Below are 17006 nucleotides of genomic sequence, written 5' to 3' on the forward strand. Positions count from 1 at the left end.
TAAATAAAACAAATGTCAGCCACATTTTACTACCCTCCATTACTGACTCTCGTTAATTACTGTCGAACACTAATTATGCAATATGCAGCTTCCCCATATTTTAACTTGGGCAGGCCAAGATGGAGATAGAGGGAGCCTAGTGTACTGCAATCAATGTGTGATTAGATTTCATCTGCTTGATAAAAGGGCTTTGCAACTGAGTCATGTCCTTTAGGAACTAAATGCTATAGGACATGAAATTCCAGGAAACAAGCCATCACAGGTTGAAATGTGTGTTTTTGCACTTGATACACTTCCAACAAAGATCAGAGAGTCAGGTCTGTCCCAGAGAATGAGACAGCTTGTTTTGCCAGTTATTTTAATTCTGTGGCTGCCGAACAACTTGTTGTACAGCTGATGTTTTCTGTGTAAGTGACATTTCATCGTCCGCTGCCCTAAGATAGTCACCCTGTTTTCCCTTAATTGATACTTGTACGCAAGAGGCGGAAAATGGCTCAGCATTTCTTGCTAGATTAGGTCAAAACTGACAGAGGAAGCAGAGAGAAGATTGCATTACTTATACCCCTTATGGTTCTCTTCTGTATCTAAGGAGATTGCCATTTCATAAAATTTCTTTTGCTGCCTGAACATCAATGTAATAATACAAGCATTTAGTTCCTATTTGCTTTTCTTTCTTTTTTTTTTTAACTGCTTACCTGATCACCAGTGGGAAATTCATAAGCAGTTCTACTAACTCTCAACTTAATTTTTCTTCTTTGTCCTTAATAAGATGTAATTGTATCCTTGGACCTCTCTTCCTTAAATGCTTCATTTTGTCTTTTCTGTGGAGCCTTTACTTTTCTCTTCATTTGATTTATAACCAGAAGAATTAAACATGCCTCTGAAAGTTCAAAGTGAGTTTCCTGAAGGTTTTTTGATTTTGTTTTTCCCGGATTGTGGGGTATTCTTATCATAAGATTAATGTTTACAAATAGATGTGGTGGTATTTATTCTGATTCAAAGTTAATTAAGAAGCATCCCATGAAAATGTTACTGTTCATTGTGCAGCCTCAGTAACTGGGGATCCATTCTTCTGGGTCTCTTTTCACCAAGTCTTTTGGAAAGAGATTATGTCTTTAACAAAGTCATCAACAGTTCCCAGAATCTATAAGACAAGCCCACATTCTTTAATGAAGCAGTAATATTTCTGTGCGTGTGTGCTAAGTTGCTTCAATTGTGTCCAACTCTTTACAACCATATGAACTGTAGACTGCCACGCTCCTCTGTCCATGGGATTCTCCAGGCAAGAATACTGTAGTGGGCTGCCATGCCCGCCTCCTGGGGATCTTCCCAACCCAGAGATCAAACCCGAGCCTCATGTCTCCTGCATTGGCAGGTCGGTTTTTTACCTCTGGCATCACCTAGGAAGCCCCAAGGTTGTCCTGCTGCTGCTGCTAAGTCGCTTCAGTCGTGTCCGACTCTGTGTGACCCCACAGACAGCAGCTCACCAGGCTCCCCCGTCCCTGGGATTCTCCAGGCAAGAACACTGGAGTGGGTTGCCATTTCCTTCTCCAATGCATGAAAGTGAAAGGTGAAAGTGAAGTCGCTCAGTCGTGTCTGACTCTTAGCGACCCCATGGACTGCAGCCTACCAGGCTCCTCCATCCATGGGATTTTCCAGGCAAGAGTACTGGAGTGGGGTGCCATTGCCTTCTCCGCAAGGTTGTCCTAATCCAGCTCTAATCCACTGTCTGTATCTAGCTTTCCAAATTATCCACTCCCCTCTATTATGTGTTGTGGATGTTCACCTTGCCTTTCCTTAAATTTTTTTACCTCAGCCTGCACTGCTCTTGAAATCCCTTCTCTGCCTTTTGAATCGTGTTTATCATACAGTTTCAAGTTTATCATATGGTATCACTTTCACCATCACCGGAAATTGCCCTCAGACCCATTCTCTGTTGCACTCTAATCAGACTCCATTGTAAGTAAGCGTGTATATGTCCAACTCTACTCCAGAATTTTTAATAATTTTTGTAGAAACTGTGGGACCTAGAAAGTCTGTTTCTCAGGGTAGAGGCTCAAAGATTATTTGAAATATAATATATGTTGCATTTCTCCCAGTAGGATTGAGACTAGTGGACTAAAGTGCCCAGGGAGGGAGCACTAGCAGCATGATACTAAGGTTGCCTACCACAGTTTTGTTCAGTATTTATTCTACTTAAAACACATTTTATATTTTACTTGTCATTTTCACTATTTAGGATACCCATGTGAAGAATAACTGTATTACCATTTATCCATGAAGCTGATCTGCCTGACTTTGTCAGTAAATGCAGCGTATCACCCAGATTTCTTGATATAAGTTAACTAAATGCAAAGTCTTATTATAACATTTCCTATATGTAATACCTGTCCAGTCAAAGACAATGTTACCCAGTGGTGTGGCTATGGTCAAATTCCTTTACTGTGAGCTTCCTTTCTCATTATATTTGACATTTTTGAAACTGAGTTTTATTGCACTTGCTCTGCTTATGAAAATGGTCTAGGGAAATTAGACTTAATAGAGATGTAGAAGCCACAGGGAAAAAAAAAAAAAGAAAAGAAAAGCAAACTCGAAGGAAAGTGAAATTAAAATGTTATTTTGGTAAATGGCTGCTCTGGTGGAGATGACAAACAATCGCAATGCAAGTTAATTACTGACCTATCAAGAAAGGGTAGCATGGAGGTTGTGCCACACATTACTGGAGCAACCACAGTCACAAGTCATTTCCACAGGGGAAGAAACAGGCTGTGCTTTACCACAGATCAACAGATCTTTCCAGGGGACAGAAATGAGTTTCTCACAAATACAGTATCTGTCTGTGGAGTTTCCACACACTCTCAGTAGACCTGGAGAAAGCTCTTCCTACACATTCCGGAAAAGGAATGGGGTCATATTGCCACAAGGAGTTCCTGTGTGTCAAGGCAGAGAGAACCTTGGCTTTTGGTGGTTATGGTGACCATACAGCTCACTGCTACACAGTGGAAACCCAAGCTGACACCCAAGGAACGGGAAAACACTGAGGCACACTCAGTGCTTACCTCTGAGATAGTTCTCCTCACTAAGTCTTTAGTGGGAATCCATGTCAGGCAAGAGAGTCCTTCCATTTAGAGAAAAAATGTCAAGCACCCAAAGAAAATTGAAACTTGAGGGAGACTTTCTCTATTGTTAGAACATAGAACCCTGCTAAATACCAAGATGGTCATAAATGTGGTCATTTTTTTTCTTAATAAGAAACAAAATGGTTGTCTGAAATGGAAGTAGGCTAATGTTCATATTTTTAAAATTTTGTATGATTTTCCAAATATACTTTAATGTTGGCGTCAAAGAGTATGAAAAACATTGCTTATTTGCAGCCTTATTTCATTAACTTACCGTGAAATATCCTTCGTTCACTGGTCCTCAGACCCACTGGCCAGAGTAAGTTATACATATTCTTTTTAAAATAAGAAATAAATTTGATCAGAAGCATTTCTATTGGTAATACTTTCCTGGGCTATATACTCTGGCCTTAACTAGGGTCCATATTTATTTTCCATTTCTATATTCTGCAAACATTTATTAAGTCTTTGTGGTTTTGTCAGGAAGCACAGGGATGTAAATGATTAAAGACTTACATGATCTATACTTAATATGGGTGCTCTACCATCATTTTATCCACTAGATCTCCATTAGATTTCCTTTGGAATTCTTGTTACCTTAGTTTTCCAGACACAGTTTCCCCCTGATCTAGGGGTCTGTGACCAAGGCAAGGATGTTTGGAGATGCAGCACTTGAGATCTGTCCTGGGACTACTTGGAACAGGTGGGGACACTTTGGGGAAGAACCACCAATATCCTTCAACTTTAATTTTCTCTGCTCTGTAGCACGGAAATAATTTCATAGTGTCCATTCAGTTTCTCCTAATTCAAATAATTCTTAATACACTTTTATTTTAATGTTTCTGAGGGGAAAGAGATGTCAAAAATAAACTTTCTAACTCAGGAGACTTAATATAATTAACAGAGTGCAACAGATAATCGACAGAGCAGCTATGAAATTTAGAATTAGATGAAATATCACATTCATTCCTATTTAGGTATTTGCAGTGTGAGTGGGAAAATCGGACCCAGAATATCACTGAGCCAACCAAGTCTGTTGAGCAGAGTCAAAGTTTGTGGGGCTCTTATGAAGTGCATTCTCATCACTGTTTCCTGTTTTTTAAACAGTATTGAAAGTGGAACTGGTGTAATATCACAAGCTATTCTTGCTCTTCTCTTGGTACATATAAAATCAGGAAGTCTAGAGAAATTGTGAAGGCAGCCTTAAGTGATTTACATTTAAATTTCTAACTCAAGGATGTTTATTTAGACAGTTTTGTAAAATAAAATTGACATTTTAAACACATGCAAAATGAACTAATTCTTCAATATTTTCCTTAGGCTTCCACCATGCTTCTGTGTGCTTCCTGTAAGAATATAAATGCTTTAGTCATCATTTTTTTCTAATAGAATTTAATAACAGTGATGATGATGATAAGATGTTATAGAAGGAACACAGGAAATACTGAATAAGCATGTAGATCACATGAAACAAACTTAATATGACATATAGTTAGCAGAATGCTGGATGTTCTGAAACTGTATAGGAATAAACATAGAAAAGGGCTTCCCGGGTGGCACTGGTATAAAGAACCCACCGACCAATGCAGGAGACAAAAGAGATGTAGGTTCAGTCCCTGGGTTAGGAAGATCCCCTGGAGGTGGGGCATGGCAATCCACTTCAGTATTCTTGCCTGGAGAATCCCATGGACAGAGGAGCCTGGCAGATTATGGTCCATGGGGTCACAAAGAGTTAGACATGACTGAAGTGACTTAGCACACATGCACAAGCATAGAAAAATATTACTGATTTTTCGATATACTCTACCAAATCTAGAAACTCAAGGGTCAGTGAGAAATGAAAATACAGGTGGAACAATAGAATATGATTTCAAAACCCTATGCATGTTCTTGGAATAATAACATAAAAACTCATTGATTAGAGCTCTTCATTGCCTTCCTTAACACATCCTGAAATTAATACTTCTAGGTTCCTGGAATTATATTCTTCCCCTGATGCTGGAAGCAAGTCATGATGGACCCTGGGGTTTGAGGGTTTCTTTCGACTCATAGTTGGGCAGACTTTATAATGGAGTTTGTTCCCCTAGAAACTTCTTTCCTAAAGACTCAAAAATTAGAGTACCATGGCAAGCCATCACATCCCACAACTCCAGGAGACACCATTTACTAGAATACAATCCTGATCTCCTTTCCTTAGTCACAAATGCTGCCTGCCTCTACAAGTACTTAGGAACACACACAAAGTAGAATAACCAAAGCTTTTCTACTATGAGATGTGTTCCCACATAGCCAGAAGAGTTTCCAGTATGAGACTCAGGTAAACGGTTCCTGAGGGTTAATGTGAAATCTGACTACTCATTTATGGTATTGTGTTAATTGCTATAATCACTCCTCTCCCATATATACATCTAAGTGATTCACTGAGCAGATGGATTAAGTAAAAAAATGTAAGTAAGAATTGATGATGGCCTTTCAGAAATATTGACCCTGTGGATGTGATGGGGCCTAAGTAGGTGGGAGGGCTTTGGCAGCCAAAATGTTAAAAGGATCATAGTGTTCAAGGTAGAGGAAAAAGAATATTAGGGTGTGGGCGAGGGGAAAATGGGAAAGTTGAAGGAGTCTAAAGAGAAAGAACTGTAAGTGGGATCGGAATATGACTTGCAAAATTTGGTATAAAACAGCCTTATCCACTTGGTGTGAGAGGTTTCTAACAGGATGAAAAAGAATAAATCACCTCTGAACCCACAGAGCACAACAGTTAGAAGTTTCACAGCTACCAGTGCAACTGTCATTTCTGGCAATTATATTTCCTTCCTCCTCTGTCCTCCCCCTTCCCCAGTTCCTGCTGAGGGTGAGGGGGTCCTGCTTCCCTCTGTCTTGTACTCAGTTCTTCCACACAAGATGTTTGTGTGTTATGCCAAGGAAAGCCCTCTTCCCAAATTCTCTTCCTCAGAGTGTCTAGAATACCTTGCCTCTTATAGCACTGGTTGGCTTAGGAGGGTTGAGGCTCTCAGTTAATCCTTCAGCCTGATGAGAGGATAGCAAGATAATCAGACTTACCCACATGGATACTAAATGCCATTTCCTTCATGAAATCCAGCACTTGTCTTTTCCTTCAACTTCCTCGGTACTGTAGTATTTCTTTATAACACATGTGAAATTTTACCTTATAATTTCACAATTATTTGCATACCTCTGCACTACCAAGCCTTTTGCCCCAAAAGCCCAACTTGTCTTAATTTAGCTCCAGCATCGGCTGGTCTTCTTTTGCAGACTTTCTCTCTCTACACCTCACCATTCCACCAGAGTCAAATGCCATTGCTTCTCTTCCCACCTGGGCACAACTCTTTTCTCATTTAATTTGATTTATTTATTTATCACACTCACTAAACTACTACAAAGCACTTGGCTGAAGCAAACAAAAACACAAAAAAGAACCTCTGCTGTAGTGTCTGTCACTCAGGAAAGTCTCAATAAACCTTAAATAGGTCATTTATTTTCTGTGGGTAAGAGGAAGTTTGTGTCATTTTCTGTATTCTTCTTAGAGCAACATGAAACCACCATATTACAAATATGAGAATAACTATGAATAGTATCAAGGGAATACCATTGTAAAACAAAATACAGAAGAAAAAATAAGAGAGCAATGTGCTTCCAACAAAATGTGAACTGGGGTCAGTTGGGAAAGGAAGTGATAGATAGAGGAGTGAGAGAAGAGAAATAACATTAACCAGTGTAGGGGGAAAGCAGCTTAAAAGAAAGATCTAAAGGAGGAATTTTGAAATTCCTTTCTGCAGATTGTCCCCTAGAAAACAGGTGGGGAAGCCAGATAAGAGGTTTTTTAAAGAAATCCAGCCTGTTGACGGAAACCCATCCCCAGACAAATTATGGGTTAATTGTGAAATCAATACCAGAATGCAGATGTTGATTTGATGCTGAAATGTGTGCCGTCTGAGGAAGCAACATTTCCTATAAATGGCACATGGTGAGGCTATGTAAATTCAGTGGCTTCACGCTCTTGGTCAGAAGATAGTGGCTCTAGCTAGAGTATTTCCCTCACCAATGTGGCAAGCACACTATCTTTGGAGTACAAATCTAATGAATAATGTGGAAGATCAAGCCTTGAATGAACTCCAAGGAGAATCTAGATTCTTTTAGAAAAGATTTATATGTTTAATCCTTGATTCTCCTCAAGCATAATCCACATCCCTTGGACATTAAATCATACCAATGCATTTTCATTGCTGCCTATTTGCCTGAAACTTTGGAGCTCTGTAAATCTGCAGTAGTACTTCAGCTCCCAGTTTTTAGTGCAGTGGTATCAGAAGTGAAAAGGATGGTGCATATCATAGCGGTCCTCCTGGTTGACCATGCACCCTCACTCTCAGTTTTCTTCCAAAGACAGAATAAGGGGCCATGGACTTGTTCAAAGGCATTAAGGTGGACATTACAGGCTGTGCTGCCACTAGAAGTCATCATGAGTTCTTTTTATGCAACTGTTGCTGCTGGTACTGTTAAGTCGCTTCAGTCGTGTCCGACTCTGTGTGACCCCATAGACAGCAGCCCATCAGGCTCCCCCGTCCCTGGGATTCTCCAGGCAAGAACATCGGAGTGGGTTGCCAGTTCCTTGTCCAATGCATGACAGTGAAAAGTGAGAGTGAAGTCACTCAGTCGTGTCTGACCCTTAGCTAGTCTAATTATAATGAATCCAAGGTCTCCATCACAATCACAGTGCCTAGATTCTCATTGTTTCACTCATAATTACTTCATTCACTGAAACGCTGAAAAAACTCATGCCTTTATTATTAGCACTTTATCAATATAAAAAATCCATAGATTTGCTTTATTTTGAAATAATGTCTTCTTGGTTATAAAAAATTGAAGGCCTCGATAATAAATAATACACAGAATAAAACCAAAAATGTATTACCCTGTACTAGGGTATATGGAAAAATAACTATTTATATCATTTGCCTGTGATTGCATTTACTTTTTAAAACACACTGATATATTTAACCTTCTATATCTTATTCTAGTTATATAAAGAGATAAGTTCCCTTATGCATACATTAGTGGTCAAATTCGATCCATTTAAAAATTCTATTAAATGTAGTTGTAATCATATTTATATGGAATAGTGGGGATAAGACTTCCTTATTTTATTACTTCAAAGTTGTATTTCTAATGTTGTCAAAAGAGCCTTTTTGTTCTCAATTAAATGTTTTTTAAATACGTCACTCATAGGATTATGAAATGAATATATTTTAAATAAATGAAAATAAAATAAGTAGAAAAATAATTTGGTTCAGTCAGTTCAGTTGCTCAGTCGTGTCTGACTCTTTGCGACCCCATGAATCGCAGCACGCCAGGCCTCCCTGTCCATCACCATCTCCCAGAATTTACTCAGACTCACGTCCATCGAGTCAGTGATGCCATCCAGCCATCTCATCCTCTGTCGTCCCCTCTTCCTCCTGTCCCCAATCCCTCCCAGCATCAGTCTTTTCCAATGAATCAACTCTTGGCATGAGGTGGCCAAAGTACTGGAGTTTCAGCTTTAGCATCATTCCTTCCAAAGAAATCCCAGGGCTGATCTCCTTCAGAATGGACTGGTTGGATCTCCTTGCAGTCCAAGAAGTTAGATATTACTAAAGTACAGTGAAGTGCAGTTGTTTAAAGTGTACAATTTGATCATTTTTAATACTTGTATATTGTTGTTAAACCATCATCACAATCAAGATAACAAACATATCTGTCACTCCCAAAGGGTTCTTTGTTTCCAGAGTCTACCCTGTCCCTAGGCAATCTTTGTTTTGTCTGTTTACTTTGTTAGTTTGAATTTTCAAAAATAGTATATAAGTGCACCAGCCCCAAGCATCCAGTATCAGGCATCGAACCTGGACTGGCGACTCGTTTCATATATGATATTATACATGTTACAGTGCCATTCTCCAAAATCATCCCACCCTCTCCCTCTCCCTCTCCCACAGAGTCCAAAAGACTGTTCTATACATCAGTGTCTCTTTTGCTGTCTTGTATACAGGGTTATTGTTACCATCTTTCTAAATTCCATATATATGCATTAGTATACTGTATTGGAGCCAGAGGAATGGTATGGGGAGGGAGAAGCGAGGAGGGGGAACACATGTGTACCTGTGGCGGATTCATTTTGATATATGGCAAAACCAATACAATATTGTAAAGTTAAAAAATAAAATTAAAAAAAAAAACCTAAACCACCACAACTAAAAATGTATATATATATATATATATTATATAAGTGAAATCATAAACACGCAATGAGAACTTTTTAGGGAAAGGGCTTGGTTTCTTTCACTCTGCCCAGTAAGTTTGCAATTCATCCATGTAGTTGCATGCATCAGTTATCCATTTTTTATTGTTATATTGTATAGATAAACCAGAATTTTTCTATCAATTCATCTGTTGGTGGACTTATGGGTCGTTTTTGGTTGTTTTTTTAAGTGAGTTCAGTTCAGTTCAGTCGCTCAGTCATGTCCGACTCTCTTCGACTCCATGAATCGCAGCACGCCAGGGCTCCCTGTCCATCACCAACTCCCAGAGTTTACCCAAATTCATAACCATTGAGTCGGTGATGCCATCCAGCCATCTCATCCTCTGTTATCCCCTTCTCCTCCTGCCATCAATCTTTCCCAGCATCAGGGTCTTTTCCAATGAGTCAACTCTTTCTATGAGGTGGCCAAAGTATTGGAATTTCAGCCTCAGCATCAGTCCTTCTAATGGACGCCCAGGACTGGTCTCCTTTAGGATGGAGTGGTTGGATTTCCTTGCAGTCCAAGGGATTCCCAAGAGTCTTTTTAGTAAGGGGGGAAAATAAGTATTCCACTTCTTTGTGTTCACTGTCCTTAAGGAAATTTTTAGTCTTTCCAATGCTCATTTTTCTCCTCTATAAAAACATAAGTATAATGTGAATATCATAGGAGCTTTATAAGGATTAAACCAGCTAATTGCCTGGCACATAGTAAATACTCAATAAATATTAACTTTTTAAAAAATATCACTCAGCTGCCTAACTGGTATCAGTTTTTCCTGATACCACTTTTCCTCCTATTAAAATGCTTTTATTTTTTCCTAATTATTTTCGTGTCCAATCAACCAGAACATTACCACAATTTTAGCCTGGTTGTCTGTCCAACCAATGTAGAAGTACCAATACAATTGGCTCCTTAAAATATAATCCTTCTTTAGGATTATATTGACTTTTAAAACTGACTGATGACAGTTTTTTCTAATATTGTACCCAATTGACCAGGTTAGCACTGAAGCATCTGTATAGGTGAGAGATGGAGACAACACTCAGGCAGAAGCGGGTCTGTTTCTAGAAACTTAGAAGCTATATTTGCATTGCAAATGTTCTATTTTAAATGAGTAGATGTATTCATTTGAGGAACTTGTGGGCAGGAGCAGCTGAAAAGGATTATGTATTTGGGAAGCAACTCAAAGCCCTCTTGGTCCACCCACCCAATTTATTTTCTTTGTTTTCTTTTTCTGAAGTATTCTTTTTTCATAGCCACTCCTTTAAAATTTGCCCACGCTGGATTTTCCTGGCTGAATCAGACTCCTTCCAATAAAATAAATGTAAATAAATAAACAGTGTTGATGTGTTGATTTTCTCTTTCTTCATAAATATTATATCCAGTAAGTTATTAATACTAAACCTGGTTCAGTTGGCAGATGGCAGTGGACAAAGGACTTTTAATTTTTCCCTGTGGATAATGCAAGTAGAGGTGGGGCTAGCACTCTGAACCAGGCTAATGAGGCCAAGCCAACATATTTGATAGTCAGTGGGACCAGCTTGGTTTGCTCTAAAGCCAATTTTATACACTTAAATTTGACCTCAATCACAGTTTTTTGGGTTTTTTTCCCCACTAAAAAAAAAGTTGCCAGTAATAGTATCGGAAAGTGGTGTGGGATGGGGTGGCTAATAGATCAAAGACATTGTGAATGAAAACAGCATATACCCTGAAAATGCTTAGTTGGCAATAGCATTTCTATATAAGGGAGATCATATCATATTGTCATTAGGAGTTTCTTAATCAAATGAAGGGACTACACAGAATTTGAGTGTATTATATTTGAATTGAAATCCTCTGGCATGAATACAGTAGTGTTGGAATATAGAGGTCCTAACTGATAAAAAACAAACAAACAAAAAACACACTGCAAAATAACTACCTTCTTCCTCACCACTCAAAGAGGCGGAGACTTAACGCCATTTTTGTGCCTTAATGATGAATAGAGATGTCCACTCCACCAAGAGTTTTTCATAGAAAACTATGTATATTTAGAATAATATAATACTTTTATATTTTATCAGGATACCACTGTACTATGCAGAAATCTACAAATTCTGATATCCCTGTGGAAACACTGAATCCCACCCGCCAAGGCACTGGAGCTGTGCAAATGAGAATCAAAAATGCCAACAGCCACCATGACAGGCTGAGCCAAAGTAAATCTATGATCCTCACCGAAGTTGGGAAGGTCACTGAACCTGTAAGTCAGACACCCCAAGTTCCCTGATATAGAATTTTATAAAAAAGTAAAAGGGCGGGGGGGCTAATTAGCCGTGTTTTATTTGTTTTCCTAATGTGCATGAGAAAACTGTTTTTGTAATGCATTTTATCTTGCCTACTTATAATCATAATAATATCCCCAGTTGCAAAAGAAGAACTGGGCTTAATCCAGAGTGATAAAGTGGATTTGGAACTAGACTGAAGAGCACCTTTGACTCATTTTAAGGGCCTCCACTATCATGCTTCAGTGTCATAAAAATAATGAGGTTATGCTGGCATGTGGTGTTTGTACTTCCAAATACAGTACATCACTTTGAAAAGCCAGAGGCTAAAATTAGCTAAGAATAAACTGAGAAAAAATATAGTTTTTAAATGTGAAAATCTCTTCCTTAAAAATCTTCCAACAATATATGATATTGGAAATTACAGTCTGATTTGGAATGAGTTTGAGCAGTGGAAATGGTGTGGCAATTTAAGGTTTGGAGAGGAAGCCATTTTGTCTCCATAATGTGTCATTAGGAAGATTTGAAATAAAATAGTTAGAGATGAACTCTACTGCCAATTGTGTCCCTGCCCCTGCACTCATCCTGAGCCACTAAACATACTGATTGCAATGAGTCTCCTCTGGTTAATTTTCTTCCATAATGGTGGTAACTTGCAGCTGAGGCCATAGGATGTTACAAAATTATTTATGCAATGTTAGCCACTCTTTTGGACCCCGGATCTGTTTTGTTGCTCACAGTGAGAGCAAGAGCAAGAGCTAGGTTAGCTGGGGATAGCCTGTGAGTCCCAGTCACCCTGCAGTAACATGTGAGCTATTAATTGAGTGTTCTGTTAATATCATAGGGGCCTATGAAATATTCAGCTCCCTAACTGAGTTATTAAATGAGATCAACTTGCTGAGTAGCATGTTACTGATTATATTTATTCCCTGTTTTTCACTCGAATTTCAAGTGCAGAATTAACCCACCACAATTTCAGGAGCCTGAGGAATATATGATCTTAACCATTCTTTTTTCAGGTATTATAGACAGATGTAGCATGAGGAAGCCAGTGATTATATTTTGGAAGTGAGAAATATATCCCTAGATAAGGTTCTGAGAGAAACATTTTTCTTTCTTTCTTTTCTCATTTAAAAGTATTGTCTGCTGGGAGGCACAACACAGTCAGCCTGACTTTGAAACCTGCTAAACCGTTCCTCAGCCGTGAACTTGAGATAGTGGTTAGAGTAAATTATTGGAATCTCTATAATGTATTATCAGTAAGAACTGTACCTTTGAAAAAGTTTAAAAGTTAAGTATATTTAATGATGCCTAACATATTTTATTGGCTGTGTTTAACAAAAGGCACTATGCCGCAGTTGTTTTTGACAAGCATGAAAACATCACAGCATGAGACTGCAAAAGGAATTATGGAGAGAAATTACAAGTGATCCATCTCTCAATGAATTATCCACCTCAATAGCCCGCAGAACTCAGCTACCAATTAACACCTACTTTATTACATGTTGGGATGTACTTAATAACTTTCATGTGTTTATGCACTATTACCTTGACTGATGCCTCTTGTACAATTAGGCATAATTGGCATATCAATATGCAAAAGTTAAAAGGATTAACCCTCTTAAAACTAATGAGCATTTCTGTATCCAGCTGCTAAATGAGACAAAATTAGCATTTTTCACTTTTGGGCAGGATTTTATCATGCAGTTTCTCATTGTTGATATTACCTTGTTACATAACTTTAGTTTGGGGGGTTGTATGCTGGACTGCTGGAGAATCAGAGTTTTCCAAAGTTAAATTAGCTATAATTATCCCAGCTTTTGTTTCCGCATTCTTAGCCTCGGCAATATGTATTCCTCGATAAGGAACAAAAATAAAAGTTACTTTTGGTTATGTGTGCTCAGTGCATAATTATATAAAAGGGGTATTTTAGTGAGGATATGTCATTTCACCAAGAAAACTTGGCTCAGAGATCCTGTATTGAAAGCTTGCCATGGCACTAATTTTCTTTCTGTCTCAGTTCTTTTCATCTCTTTTTTCCATGCACAATTTTCTGACTAGATACTGACAGAATGTAAAGTATTTTGGCATATTTATTCAAACAAGCCTGTTAAAGATATCTGCTCAAGCTAAACTAAGAACTTGATTTCTCAGAAGTTGGAAGTTGGGGTAAGGTCAAGGGGGAGATTTTGAACTTAAGGAAAGTGGGCGAAGATATACACTAAAATGTGTGCAGAAGTTCACATGTAGCATGATTTTCTGTAACAGACACAAATACATTTAATTTGTACAGAAAGAAATTGAGTATTTAGAAACTATATATGTATTATGTGCCCTATTTAATATATTTGGCATATATATACTATTTGTTACTGCCATGCCAATTATGCAAATTAACAAGGACTTAGAGTATATACTAACACAGTCTGATATTACATTACTATGATTTCACCTATAATGAAAAATGATAGTAATTCTAGGGTCAGATCTATTATGTAATTTTGTCATTAATTTATAAAGTCCTTTTTTAAAGTTGATTAATTAAAATGTGTGTAGTAAGACTCTCATATAAAACTCTCATATATATGTCATAGGAGCCTATGTCCTTGATGTATTAAATCGAGGAGTATTTGAAATGCCAATATAAACATTTATGCGACCCCAAACTCTGCAAACACAGGTGAATTTACTTGTTGAATTAAAAGTTTTTATTGCCTAAGTGCTGCAGGGAAGCATTCCAGTAAAACAGGTATCAATAGTCCATTAGTATTTTATTGGTGGCATGCATCATTTTCTTTAAACACCAAAAAATCATTTTTATGTGGCTCATAAGATTGACGCCTTTTCAAAATTCAAAGAGGACACTTTGCTTTCTAAGAAATGTTGGAGAGATGGGAAGTTTGGACATGGAATGACATGGTTAGTAAGAAAATTGCATATCTGTGAGAACGGTCTGGCGGTTTCGTGGGGAGGGAACGCTCTTTGGTCTCAGTGATTTGTTATCTCCCTGCCCCCTGCCCCAAGCACCAGAGACCTCTTAAAGGTGGACTGATGGTTTACCCGAACATGCTAAATACAGAAGCAGAAGGCTGAGTGAGCATAAACAGGGGCAAGTAAAGTGTGGGGCGAAAAAGGCTAATGTGCCAGAGAATAGCTAATACAAAAGGTTTAATGTGACTTTGATGTTATTTGTAAGAGGGATGCCCAGCCTACTAGACAGCTTGAAAATAGATATTAATGAAGAGTTTAAATAGCCCAAGTCAGGAAACCGCAGACATAGGATTTGCAGGCAGGAGCAGTTCTGGCATTTAATACCGGTGTCTTAAGCAGCATCATGTATGAATATTCACCATTTCCAGCTTGTAAACCCCACAGAGTGCATCACTCCATTCATAGCCATCATAGACAGGAAAATGTTTTATTTTTATTAGTATTCAGATAAAGACTTAGTTCAAGCCATTTCTAAACATTAACATACAAGACTCCTTGTGCTTCTGTTAACAGACAGTGTTCCTTCATTTTTCTTTTCAATATATTATAAGGGAAAAAAAGGAAACAATTTTCCTTTGTTTCTTACTTCTGTGATTATAGGATACTTGCCAAAGTTGTGGCTAGCTAAAAAGGCAGACATAAAAATTGCTACTAAAAATATAAGCCTTCTGTTTAGCAGAGATTTTGAGAAATATTATGAGGCTGTAGGACTTATCCCTGTTTATTTCAAATCAAGCTTATAGTTAGGTTTGAGGCTTTGTTTGTATAAATTGTCCTGAAGTGGATCCTGATATTCAATTAAAATGACACTAAATCACATTGAATTGATAAGACTTGGCATCTCAAACAAAGGTAATTGCCCGTATTGGTTTTATACAAAAATAGCACTGCTTGGAAAATGTGCAGCCAACACAGACTGTCAACTCCATTTATAGATCAATATGTGAAAACCATTGATCAGGCAGGCATGTATAACAGTAACACTTTGCATTTATTTGTTGTTTTTATACCACATTAAGGCTTACAGGATTATAGGCTTCCTAAATATTTTGACTTCCTCATAAATATATGATCTGTTGCATGTTAATTAAATGAGAGTCTGCAGCCATTTCTAAAATTGTCTTTAGTTTGATGATTTCCTTTTATTGCTGTGGATCGTATGATCTGAAAATGGATTAGTTTCCTTTTGCGTAAAGATTATTAAAGCTTATTTTTAATGTGTCCTATTTAGTATAAGATGTGGCTGCCTTTTTGCTTTGAAAAATATAGATACAGAAAATTATTTTCTCTTAGCGAGTGGCTGATCTTTTTTTATTAACTGGGCATTCTCAGAGCTCAGGGTAGAATTATTTCCTGACATATTTTGCACATGTTGTAGATAACGGGTCTTCCTGATTTTTCCTGCTAGAATGAATTTGTTTTCTTTCTTTTTTTTTTTTTGTCTAGCTCTGAAGTACAGGCATCTAATCAAACATTGTGTGGAAAACAAACTGATCATCTCAATTAAATTCTAGACACACACAAATATAATTTGAATTCTATTTTCCTGATTGGAGAACAAGCCTTACAAACTGTTCTTATACACTGCATTCTGCAGTTAAATCTTTCTTATCTCATCAATGTAAGGACAGTGTTTTGTTCCTAATCTTTATCGAACTATTGTGGATGACATTTGTAAGCCATTTTGGTTTATGAGGAAAAGCTGGAGGACAGTGGAGTGAGACTCTCCATAGATCCAAATCTCAGATACGACTACAAAATTATTTGTCTTCCACTGCAATTTTCTTTGCCACTGAGAGGTCAGTTTTGTTGGGAAATCTTTTTATATCCTCTATATACATTAGGACTACTGCTTTCAAGACAACACTTGGTTTTATATACGATATTAAAACAATAATAGAGAAACAAGTTTTCAGAAATAGCCCCCCCCCAAAAAAAAAAGAAAGAAATCATGATATTCAAAGGTTACCTAAGGTAACCAGTCTGCTGTAAAGCAGAAGAAAATATTTATTAGCTAGATTTTTTACTTTTACATAAAATGCCCTGGGGGGGGAAGGAGGAAAGAAGAATCAAAACCACTAGAGATTTCTTTCCTGTCCTTGCCATCCTATATCATCTCATGCTTTGAAAATCTTTAACTCTGTTTACCAAGCACAAATTGGACATGCCAAAGGTTCGGGAAGTTTTCATTGACAGTGTAGACTCTGTACTTCAAAGAATGAGCTGGGGCTCTTGAGTTCATGTTCGAGCTTGCGTGGTTTCCATTTTAACTTGAGCATAGCTAAATTTGTTTATAATCTCCTACTGATTGAACATGGCTCTGAATGTACATGAGATACATT

At 37.8% G+C, this 17006-nt stretch overlaps 1 protein-coding gene across 1 annotated transcript in view; it reads left to right on the top strand.

Moving 5' to 3' along the window:
* The window catches only part of ARHGAP15 (Rho GTPase activating protein 15), a 698771-nt gene that overhangs the window by 20594 nt on the left and 661171 nt on the right, over positions 1-17006 (top strand). Inside the window, exon 2 of the mRNA XM_070389876.1 lies at positions 11473-11651. Coding sequence (XP_070245977.1) covers positions 11487-11651 — 165 coding nt within the window. The 5' untranslated portion in view covers positions 11473-11486. The remainder of the gene's footprint in view (positions 1-11472; positions 11652-17006) is intronic.

This window comes from Bos mutus, chromosome 2, assembly GCF_027580195.1.
Source record: "Bos mutus isolate GX-2022 chromosome 2, NWIPB_WYAK_1.1, whole genome shotgun sequence".
NCBI lineage: Eukaryota > Metazoa > Chordata > Mammalia > Artiodactyla > Bovidae > Bos > Bos mutus.